General features: G+C 40.4%; 1 protein-coding gene across 1 annotated transcript in view; it reads right to left on the minus strand.

Annotated features, from left to right (window-relative positions):
• LOC126271911 (neuferricin) overlaps positions 1-12,465 on the minus strand; it is a 66,107-nt gene that overhangs the window by 22,835 nt on the left and 30,807 nt on the right. Inside the window, exons 2-3 of the mRNA XM_049974301.1 lie at positions 1,857-1,997; positions 1,589-1,775 (exon numbers count right to left, since the gene is read on the minus strand). Of these exons, the coding sequence (XP_049830258.1) occupies positions 1,589-1,775; positions 1,857-1,997 (328 nt within the window). The remainder of the gene's footprint in view (positions 1-1,588; positions 1,776-1,856; positions 1,998-12,465) is intronic.

Consider the following 12,465-nt stretch of genomic DNA (forward strand, 5'->3'; position numbering starts at 1 on the left):
CTGATGATGCTGTTACAGAGAAGCATATTGTATGGAACTACAATAAAAAGTTGCGAATAACAGAAGAGTATTTATTTATTTGATGTTATCTTAGTAAGTTCAGAAGGAATCAGAAATTAATTTCTTTTATAAAGAGTAATTCCAGATTTTTTTTAAGCATAGATTAAGTTCCTATAGTGATACAAGAGACTGAATATGAAGGAGGTGTCACACAAAAATTAATAAACACTTACTGTAGGAATAAAATAAAACACTCTTTGTGGTAAAGTGCTATGGGAGAATGGTTAGAAGTTACAATTTTGATGCTATGAAACAGACAAATGATACTAAAGGAATATTCTTCTTAAGATAATGGTACAGTATAATGTTCAGGTACTAGTGTGGTAGATGGTTACCTACAATGCAGCTAATTAATTATGATCAACATTATTTCTCCAATCAGTAATAAGTTCCAAATTAATTAAAATTTGTGATTGGCATAACTTATTCACTTACAGAGAACAGCACTTTTGCAGATTAATCTCACTAATTATTTAAAAGTACATATTTATAAAATGATTTGGCTGTTTATAAATAGTATGCCTCATAAATAGATGTCAAGTCCAGAGGGAGGTGATTATATTTCTAATGTTCATACATGAATACTGCAATTTTTCTTATGTTTCATATTTCCCAGAAAACAGTCTGATGCTCAAGATCTAGTGAAGGCGTCCACCAGAAGAATAAATGCATTACAAACAAAAACTGTGAAAAATTATTACACATGTTCCCAACCATATTCTTGTCTAGTAATCGACTTGGAATCAATGAGTAAACTTGCTGTGTAGAAAACAGGATTACTGATTTGGTAGCAAAGTAGTTCTTAACAACATGCCCCCCTTTACCATCAGTAGAATTTCTTTCAAAATTCAATTATTTATTTTTACTGGTCCTCTTTCTTGCATTTTTAAATGGCTTTTCCCTACTCTTGTCCTGTTTCCTCTCATATCTCATTTGAATTTTCATTCTACTTGTCTTTTCTCTTCCTCTTTAATCTTAGTCTGTTCCTTCTATAATTTGTGAAATGATAGCTCACATGAAGCTTACCAATGTACAATCTTTGATCTCCAACACTACCTGGTACCTTATCCTTCACCTTCACCTGGAACCTTCTCCTAAATCTTTGTCTCCCCTTGCCTCTACAACAGGTGGATGCCTCTCAGCCTGGAGTCCACATGACCTCTCCACCAACACCACCACACTCCTTTCCAAGCTACCTCAACTAATCCCTTGTTCCTCCCTACAGGAAAAACATCTAAGAAGTTAAGTGCTAGCCATTCATTAAAATTTTAAGTTCTTTTGAATGGAATTTTCTGTATGAAACATTAACCATATTTCTGGATTGTCTTCATTTTGTTCTTGTGTTTCCCATGATCCACTGACTAGACATAATTAAAAATAATTTTTTTTCTTTAGAGAAGGTTGCCACAAGTTTATGTTTTTTGTCATTATTTCAAGAAATGAAATTCACTCTAGTTCAAATCACTGGAAAACATTATGTGTGAATAAAATGTGGGAATCAGTAATCACCTATGTGCTCACAACTAACCTTCTTGTTGAGCACCAAACTCTACTTCCTGTATCATGACTCCATTCAACATTGCATGGAGGAAACATAAGCTTCAGTTTATTTGTATCAGCTTCTCTGGCTTTTGCTTGTTTGATCTTTTTCTGCACTTCACGTAAGTATGGTGTAGCTTTACCGTCAGCATCATAATACCGCCCAAGGAGTTTACCTAAAAAAAAAAAAGTGTGTTTAACAACACTAACTCCATGTAACACTGCTTATAAATTAAATATACTTATTCCTATCACACCTTTGTACTTGTATTGTGTTTGATAAAATTTTGCCCAGTCTGATAAGCTTTTTAATTCTTCTGGTGACAAATCCAGTACTTCATCAATCAAACCACTTTCAGTGAACTCTCCAGTGACAAAGGCTCTAGATGCATCTCGTCCTGAAAGTAATTCAGAATTAAAATTTCATTGAACATTTGTGACAATGAAGTCATGTGACATTCACTCATTCGTTCATCACGTTTTACTGACCTTGAGATTATTCTATCACACCATTATTATTATTATTATTATTATTATTATTATTATTATTATTATTATTATTATTATTATTATTATTATTATCATATAACTACATTTTTATTTATCAAGAGTAACAATTATCTATGTGCTGTAAGAATAATGTCTGCTTCTGTAGCTGAATGGTCAGTATATCTGACTCACATGTGGAATACCCAGTTTCATTTCCTCATACTACCAAGGGTTCATCCTTGGTGGAAGGAATGGGATGGTCATTTTAATCATCTCGATCCTTTTATCAAATGTATCAGTACCACCAATCTCTTTGTGGAACACCAGATTATGGTAACATTGCAACCCTTCCACTGCAACAAACACTGCTGCCCGGATTATGATGGTGGACCACAACAGTGCAGCTGCCCATCACCACCTCTTCGCCAAATTCTTCTGCAACTGGAAGCACCTCCATCACAATGCAGCAGCTGTCATTTTTGCCATCACAGGTGACATCAGGGATGCCATTGTGTAGTATTGCATCAATGGCCAGTAACGCAGTTCCAGTACTAGCAGCTGCCATTGCCGCACCACATCTTAGGACCTATGCAGCAGGGCACTTTTACTACCACTTCTGTTGCAGCAAAAAAGGGCACTCTATGTCAAGATGCTGCTGGTCTATTAACAACAGTGCAGAATCTCTACAGTGTTGCCCAGGTTAGGAAGTGGGCACTGTTTTGTTCACGGAATCTCAGTGCCCAGACCTTCACCAGTATACTCAGGAGGCAAATACACTTTTCTACTATGATCTCAACTGCCCCTATTTCCAGCAATGTCATCTAACATCGGAGTGCTGCTGTACCATCATATGCAGTGGTGTACCCTGACAGTACCAACCACCACCAATGATGCATGCCAGGAGTGTAGCTGCCACAAAGGAACTATAGAGGAGAGGGATCAGTTCAGAAAATCAAAACTGCACATCAAAAGAGAAATCTCTTCGGTTTAAACATGCAGTCTTGTCACTGGTACCACTACTACCAGCTGTGGTGGGGAGTATGGATTTCTTATAGTCAACAAACTATGTTAGTCAGCTATTTCACTTATGTCTCAATAGTACACTACTGGCCAAAAGATGGCGTGCTACAGACGCGAAATTTAACCGACAGGAAGAAGAAGCTTTGATATGCAAATGATTAGCTTTTCAGAGCATTCACACAAGATTGGCGCCATTCACACAAGATTGGCACTGGTGGCGACACCTACAACGTGCTGACATGAGGAAAGTTTCCAACCAATTTCTCATACACAAACAGCAGTTGACCGGCGTTTCCTGGTCAGACGTTGTTGTGATGCTTGCCTGGTCAAACGTTGTTGTGATGCCTCATGTAAAGAGGAGAAATGTGTACCATCACATTTCCGACTTTGATAAAGGTTGGATTGTAGCCTATCGTGATTGCTGTTTATCGTATCGCGACGTTGCCACTGGCATTGGTCGAGATCCAATGACTGTTAGCAGAATATGGAATTGGTGGGTTCAGGAGTGTAATACGGAATGCCGTGCTGGATCCCAACGGCCTCGTATCACTAGCAGTCAAGATGACAGGCATCTTATCTGCTTGGCTGTAACGGATCGTGCAGCCACATCTCAATCCCTGAGTCAACAGATGGGGACGTTTGCAAGACAACAACCATCTGCACAAACAGTTCAGCAGCATGGACTATCAGCTCGAAGACCATGGCTGTGGTTACTCTTGACGCTGCATCACAGTCACTACTCTTGATGAACTGTGGTATCAGTCACTACTCTTGATGAACTGTGGTATCGTGTTGAAGCTGCATGGGCAGCTGTACCTGTACACATCGTCCAAGCTCTGTTTGACTCAATGCTCAGGCGTATCAAGGCCATTATTACGCCAGAGGTGGCTGTTCTAGGTACTGATTTCTCAGGATCTATGCACCCAAATTGCATGAAAATGTAATCACATATCAGTTCTAGTATAATATATTTGTCCAATGAATACCCGTTTATCATCTGCATTTCTTCTTGGTGTAGCAATTTTAATGGCCAGTAGTGTATTAACATCTACTGGGACTATCAGGTGTGTGACTCACTTTGACTCGCCTCTGTTATGGATTCTCTTTTTATGAGTTATCCATTTCTGCTAGTGATGGGCTTGCATGCTAGTCTCAACTTGTATTTTGTGATTTGCTTGTTGCAGTCTCCTGTTATGTTGGGTCTGTGCCTGATTGTCTCCGTTTAGCTTGTAGTTAATTATTTCTTCATATAGCCTACCATACAAGCTAGAAAAGCCTAACTCCTTGAAGACACATCAATAAAATGGTTGTGCAAACACTAAATATTATTCAAATTTTTGTATAATTAATATTTTCTTTTTAAGAGTTGCCCAAAAATTATGCTGTGAAACATGAAAGAAAGGTAACATAAAAAATATGTTAAGATATTTTTTGCCTGTTTTTAAAAATAGCAATTGTACAGGGAATAGAAGTTGCTGAACTTAATATATGTGAAAAGATAGACTACATTTCAAACTGTTCAGATTTTTACGAGTGGTTCCCGATCACTCCACTTACTACATTTATCAATGTTTTCATTTTCCTTGTACAGAACTGGATATTCTGCATTTATTTTTTAACTTATCATTTCTCCTAAAATTAAGAAAGAGTCCTTTTGCAATAAACAATAATGTATTGCAAACCATCACCAATAATATCCTTCTGATGCTGTTGTTCTAACATTTATGTTACCTATGAAGAGTAACTCTGACCTATGTTAAGCACTTGAATGTCATAGTTTTGTATGAAGAGGTTTCAGAGGTATATTATGCTACACTGTTCATTTTCATTAGTTGTTAATCAGGGTCAAGCAGTGCTTTAACACTGGGGTATACGTAAGTCTTTTAAGTGCAAAGATTGTGCAAGGTGAAAAGTGTACTACTGGAATCAGATTAAAGCAGCCAAATAATGTTTCAACATTTTTCTGTCAGAAAATTAAAAAATCTACACTGAAATCTTCAGAAGCTATTTCTTCTTGTCTGGCAGGTACACACTGCTCAATAATGAATCACAATTTCTCAAAAATAGCTGGAAATTTCTCAGACAATGGAAAATCCAGGATGGAATGTAACAATATTATGAGAAGGGAAGTTGCTACTCACCATATAGTGGAGATACTGAGTCGCAGACAGGCACAACAAAAGGACACTCACAATTGAAGCTGTAGGAGGCTGGGGCTGGGGTGGGATAGTATAGTATGAAGAGTTGCAGGTTAGATGGAGGGAAGTGGAGAGGTGGGGGGAGGGGGGGAGAAGTAGCGGAAAGGAGAGAAACAAAAAGGCTGTGTGTAGTGGTGGAATGACAACTGCGTACTGCTGGAATGGGAACAGGGAAGGGGGTGGGATGGGTGAAAACAGTGACTAACGAAGGTTGAGGCCAGTAATGATGTAACCTACAACAACTTATATTTTACTTTTCTATCGCTCTCGTTATATTGTGTGACATTACTCAAGGAATCGCGTCTTTGTTCACATAAGGTATGGCAGCGAAATCACAGAAAACACAAATCAAGAATATGAGACACCGATTTGATCAAAATTCTACACAAAAATGAGATCAGTGTCTTAAACACTGCATTACTTCATGTGAAACACAAGAAATGGGGCTATAAAAGTGCAGAGACATGGAAATGCACTATACAGAAGACAGTGGATGCAGAGCGATACCAACTGCATACACAATTATATTGAGACTCTATTACCTGTGAGATGGGGGACAGTCCCTATTTGGTTAATAAACACATCAAAAAAAAGTTTTTCATCACCCTGGTTCCCAGAACTCCTGAAGATATATGTTGACTGTGAGTATTGTAAAACAGTCCTTTTGACTGTTTAGAGATGTCACTAAACCCATCCAAAGATATAAACAAACATGCATGAGCTGTGCCTATTAGACAGAGGGAGTCCGACAGCCAACCAGTTCCAGTAATTCCACCAGGTAGGAGGTACATGGCTCATGATGTCTGTAGTAGACAGTCAGCACCACAGTTCAATCGCATCTGAATTGTTACTTTGTGCCAGGAAGGGTTCTCAAAAAGGGAAGTGTCCAGGCGTCTCGGAGACAACCAAAGCAATGTTGTTCGGACATGGAGGAGATACAGAGAGACAGAAACTGTCGATGACATGCCTCGTTCAGGCCACCCATGGGCTACTACTGTAGTGGATGACTGCTACCTACGGATTATGGCTCGGAGGAACCCTGACAGCAACACCACCCTGTTGAATAATGCTTTTCGTGCAGCCACAAGACATCATGTTATGGCTCATACCGTGTGCAATAGGCTGCATGATGCACAACTTCACTTCCGGCATCCATGACGATGTCCAGCTTTGCAACTATGACACCATACAGCACAGTACAGATGGGCCCAAATGCCAAATGGATCTCTCAGGATTGGCATCACTTTCTCTTCACCGATGAGTGTCACATACGCCTTCAACCAGACAATCGTCAGAAACATGTTTGGAGACAGTCCGGTCAGTCTGAACATCTTAGACTCACTATCCAGCGAGTGCATCAAGGTGGAGGTTCCCTGCCTTTTAGAGGTGGCATTATGTGGGGCTGATGTATGCCGCTGGTGGTCATAGAAGGTGCTGTAACGGCTGTATGATACATGAATGCCATCCTCTGACTGATAGTGCAACCATATCGACAGGATATTGGTGAGGCTTTGTCTTCATGGATGACAATTCACACCCCCATAGTGCACATCTTGTGAATGACTTCCTCCAGGAGAACTATATTGCTCAACTAGAGTAGCCAGCACATTCTCCAGGCATGAACACAATCAAACACGCCTGGGATAGATTGAAAGGGGCTGTTTATGGATGATGTGACCCACCATCCAGTCCGAGGGATGTATGCTGAATCGCCATTGAGTGGGACAATCTGGACCAACAGTGCCTTCTTGGACTTGTGGATTGTATGCCACAATGAATACAGGCATGCATCAATGCAAAAGAACATGCTACTGGGTATTAGGGGTACTGGTGCGTACAGCAATCTGGGCCACGACCTCTGAAGGTCTCGCTGTATGGTGGTACAACATGCAGTCTGTGTTTTTCATGAGCAATAAAAAGGCTGGAAATGATGTTTATGTTGATCTCTGTTCCAACTTTCTGTACAGGTTCCGGAACTCACAGAACCGAGGTGATGCAAACCTTTTTTTGATGGGTGTAGTTGGAACACGTACCATGCTCACGCACAGAAAATATACATTTTATCATCCTTAGCTGCAAGGTAGTTATGAAATCATAATTTTTTGTACTGAAGGAAGTGCCCACTACATTGTGCCTAGTGAATCCAATGATTCCTGGTAAGTAGCTTCTCCTTAAGAGTATTAATGGACAACTGCTGCTCTATAGTATGTTTTCAACACTTAGGTGATGTAGGCAGCATTACAGGTATTAGCATCCAGTGCCTTGCTTGTCATTTGCATTGTCACTGAAGTAACACGGTTAACGTTTTCCGTCGCACTTCATATAGTGTAGACCAGGAACTGTCTCGTAGGCATGCCCGATGTGAAGTGACTGAGCACGGCCCATGCTTTCCTCTGGTGGACGGGACTCTACTTGCGGCAACTACCGTCCATGACGCGCAGTGCCAATGTGCACCTCCTGCGATCTTTCTGGTGGCTACTGCAGTCACCTTCACTAGCATCATTATACCCTATGACCTTGCTGCCCATCAGCAGACTGTCTCCAAACTTACAACCCATTCCTGGTCAACATGACCAACTGTATCCGCACCCACAAGTCCTCCTTTGAATGTGTCACATACAAACAAGTATGTGGTACAACCATGGGCATCCACATGGCACATCCTATGCTATCCTACTTGTGAGGTATTTAGAGGTATACTTTTAGTCATCCAGAATCTCAAATCTCATCACCTGCTTCAGAGTCAATGATGACATCTTCATGCTCTGGAATAAAGGTGAAGACCGTACCTCAATATCTCTCCTCCCTACTGGCCTCATCTGGCCGCCTCAGCCCAACAAGCCACCTACCTTCATGTTGACCTCCACCTCACTGACGACCCCATCAGTACCTCTGTCCACATCAAACCTACCTGAAATGAGACATGTTCTCCCCACCATCGCCACAATCGTATTTTGCAGCTCACACTACCTATTCAATATACATGTCCATCACTATTTCATCCCTATACCCAACTCCATGCCCCATGGCTCAATTCAATTAATAGACCCAGATACATGACCTGTGCCCTACACCCTCACTTCACTGCCTAATTCAGTTGTGTCAAGGCATCTCCTACCCCATCAAAGTCAGGGTTAACTGTGATAGCAGAGATGTTGTCTGTCTACTCAGCTGCAACCATTGAGCAGTACTATACGTGAGCATGATGACTAACAAGCTGTCTATCCATTTGTGAGCAAGAGACAGCGCAACCACACAGCTGCCGAGCACATTCCACCCATCACAGTGTGCTTGACTTCAGTGGCTGCTTCACAGCCAATGCCATCTGGATTCTTCTCTCCAAAACCAGCTTTGCTAAGCTACATATGTGGGAATTCTCTCTACAACATAGCCTTCATTCCCATAACCCCCTGGCCTTTCACCAGGCCCTGTCCCCAGTTGTCTCCATGCCCTTTCATGCTTCTACTCCAGCCTAACACATACCTGCTATCCCTCCCACTGCACCTGGATCTTCTTTTCACCTTCTCTGTTTTTCTCCTCTCCACCCTCAACCAGCACAGCCATCCAACAATGCACCTAGCAACTCACCGTCCTGTCCCCACCATATCACTGCACACTCCCACAAGCAGCACTACAGCATTTTCCCTCAGACCTATTCTGCTTCCCCTCACCCTCCATACCTGTATCGCCACTATCCACACCAACCGAAATCACTGCTCATGACAGTCGGGCCTTAGTGCCCAGACACATTGGTGATCAGGTGTGTGTGTGTGTGTGTGTGTGTGTGTGTGTGTGTGTGTGTGTGTGTGTGTTAATCTATTCTTCATATTGCAGAGATAAGCAACAACTGAATCCACTGACATCATGTTTCATAGTGGTTTTCACTATAAAGAATGTGACATGGCGTATGAATTGGCACTGTTCACTGACTTGTTGCCATGGAAGTTGTCAGAGGGTATGAACCAAGAAATGGAGAAAGAAACCATCAAGAGAGAGGCAGATCTCAGTGCTGCAAGAGTGTCAATGAATTTCAAGTGGAAACATTGAAGTAACACACACAACTGATTAGAAGGACTTTCACGTGAATAACCATCATTCCATGCAACAATAAGAAAATCAACTGCAAGCTACCATTGTCTTAGCTCATAAGTAAAATTTCTTCTCTGTTGTTTGGGTAAATACTTCTCATGTGTGACAGAGTAACATAAGAAGATAATTTAGACCTAAGATTCACAGATAACTGTTAAATCAGTAATACTGATAAAGTCATCTTCTGTGATGACAATAAACTTATTAAGGCACCTGACTGTGGGTTCATTGCAATTGTACTAAAATTTTACACAATAACTGTAATTTAAAAGGCCAAACTTTTAAAAAATAATACATTTTTCATTAGTTTCCTCATTCCGGGCCTCTCATCTTGCACATAACACCCTGACTTAACAACAAGATATAGCCTGTGTTAATGGCATTAAGTATTATATCGTCTTCCTCACAGGAATGCTCAGCTACTGTATTAGCTTGTTCATTTCTCTGTATTTCAACACAACCATCCACTAAGCGGAATGATCGATAAGGCCACCTCTTTAGTAGCAACAGATTTGTGGTATTTCTCTATGCCTTTCCTCTACTTGAAATATCTACTGTAATGGAAGCAGATACACCCAGGATTTTCCACTGTTGTTAACGGGCATTTGGGACGCAACTGAGAAATTTCTTCCCTTAAAGATGGCCTTGTGTAAAATGCAGAAAGTATTGAAGACAGCTGACATACAAATTTTCTGTGTATCATATCAGATCGTAATGTAAAAAACTTTGCTCAAGAAACCTGAAAACTCAGAGAAGGACCACTGAAATGGTGGTTTCTCCAGTACAGCTTCTTACATTATGACTTGGTATCATATTCACACACATGTGCGTGCTTCTTGGAGGACAAGCATTTGAAACCAGTTTGTTCCAGCCTCTCCCAGTAATCATATCTTTCCTAATAGTTGAGAGGCAGGAAGAAGATCTGAAAACAGAAAAGCTATACACAAATAAGGATAACTGAACTGGCCTACTTATGACAGACGCTAGAGCCTACTGTTAAATGCAGTAACTTAAATAGTCACACATCTAACACTGCAATGAGAAACATCATTCTCTTTTTGAAAATGATAACACATCATTGGTAGGGCATATTCTGAGGCATCAAGGGATCACCAATTTAGTACTGGAGGGCAGCGTGGAGGGTAAAAATCGTAGAGGAAGACCAAGAGTTGAGTACACTAAGCAGATTCAGAAGGATGTAGGTTGCAGTAAGTACTGGGAGATAAAGTAAAGAAGCTTGCACAGGATAGAGTAGCATGGAGAGCTGCATCAAACCAGTCTCAGGACTGAAGACAACAACAACACATCATTTAATCATTATTTAGGACACTGTCAGAAACTGGATCTTATAAAAATGGAAGAAAACAAAAACCTTCAAGCCCTATGCATTATGTGTGAGATTCTTATGGTTCCAAGTAGTTTCCCAGCCCTTATCAAGATTGAAAAAGATACCTACTTTTTATGAGACTCCAGTTATTAATGATAGATGAGTTTTTCCAGCCTCATGCTGAAACCAACTACCATAAGTACTTCCCTACATTCTAACACTCAGGCAAAGCAGCAGATGACTGCTACATCAGGGTCTTTCCTATGCAACTAGTTACAGAAACAATTTGATTACTACGTGAAAATGTGCTGTCCTTCCCAATTTCAAGGAGTGAAACTAAAATGACATCACTCTTTGGAGTGGTAAATTGTTTGTCACCCTATAAAAGGAAGAGAATAATTTCTCTTTGTCTTCCCATGATATATCAGAACAAGTAATGTGTCACAAACCTCAGACTGTGTAAAAGATAGATTCCACTTGGAGGACAGTGGTAAGTTACATTATTGGTAAGAATAAATTCCCCACCTGACCTACTTCTCCCTGCTAAGATCATACTTTCTGCAGATGATAGAACTCGCTAGTGCAGGTGTATCAGAAATGTTTCAGTCTTTTCTATGCCAGGTGTTCAAGTACTCCATATGCATTCTGAATAACGTTCTGATCCAATGGCACAGGGAATTCGTATTGCAGGAGAGGATTTCCTCATTCTATTCCATCTTTCCAATGATGTGAGAGTTTGCGATAGCATGGTAGAAGTGCTTGTTCGTTCCCTCAGACTGATATCAATTGATACAAGGATAATCCCAATAGGTAGGTCCCCTGGGATGGTACTACAGCTTCGCAGCCACTTGTAATAGAATTTCCACATCCAGTTACAGTCATGTGCAAGTGTGCACAGCTTGCTTTTTTTTTCCAAAGGGTGTTTAAATTCAAAATTCACTGTCACTTCAAGGAATCGGGTAGACAGCCATTCAGGATCATTGATGTGAAAAATGATGGCATGTATAGGGAGTTTATGGACAGCCACATTAAAATTAATGATGTTGAAAGAAGCAGGAGACAATCCATTTCTGGTTAGAGGTCACAAAGGCTGAATGAACCATTAAACAAGATTAGAGGATCCCTCTTAGTGATCACTGCATTTTGGTTCCTTCGGTTTCTTGGACCAGAATTCAAAGGAATTAAGAAGAAAAATTAAAATATTGGTGTTGTGCTGATGGGTTCTACTAATGCTCACACCAGATCGCCAACAGCTATGTGTTGACTCTTATCTAGAATTACTTTGATACTCTTATCTAGAATTAATTTGAGACTCTTATCTAGAATTACTGTGATGCTACGTAGATGATGAGGACAACTACTTCAATTTGATTGTTACAAGTGATGGAATTATGGCCTTCCATTCCACATTTGAGACTAATCATGGGAGTGGTAACATTTCCCTTCCTTCAAGTTTCAAAAATTCATACAAACAGTCTGGCAAAGCCATAGAAACTGTGTTTTGAGACTGAAAGCATGTATTGTTAGTCAACTTCATGGCTCCTTGAAATGCAAAATCTGCTGACTGAGACACCTAAAGAGCTCAAACAGGCAATTCAGAAACAGAGAAAAAGAATGTTGAATAATTATTGAAGCCTTCTCTGCAAAAACATTCATCCCATCACCAATCAAACCTGCCATTCTCTAGAAACAGTTTGGGTGAAATAATACCCATCAATCCTAAAGTTGAAGTCGGGACCAGAC

The sequence above is a fragment of the Schistocerca gregaria genome, chromosome 5 (genome assembly GCF_023897955.1).
Source record: "Schistocerca gregaria isolate iqSchGreg1 chromosome 5, iqSchGreg1.2, whole genome shotgun sequence".
Classification (NCBI taxonomy): domain Eukaryota; kingdom Metazoa; phylum Arthropoda; class Insecta; order Orthoptera; family Acrididae; genus Schistocerca; species Schistocerca gregaria.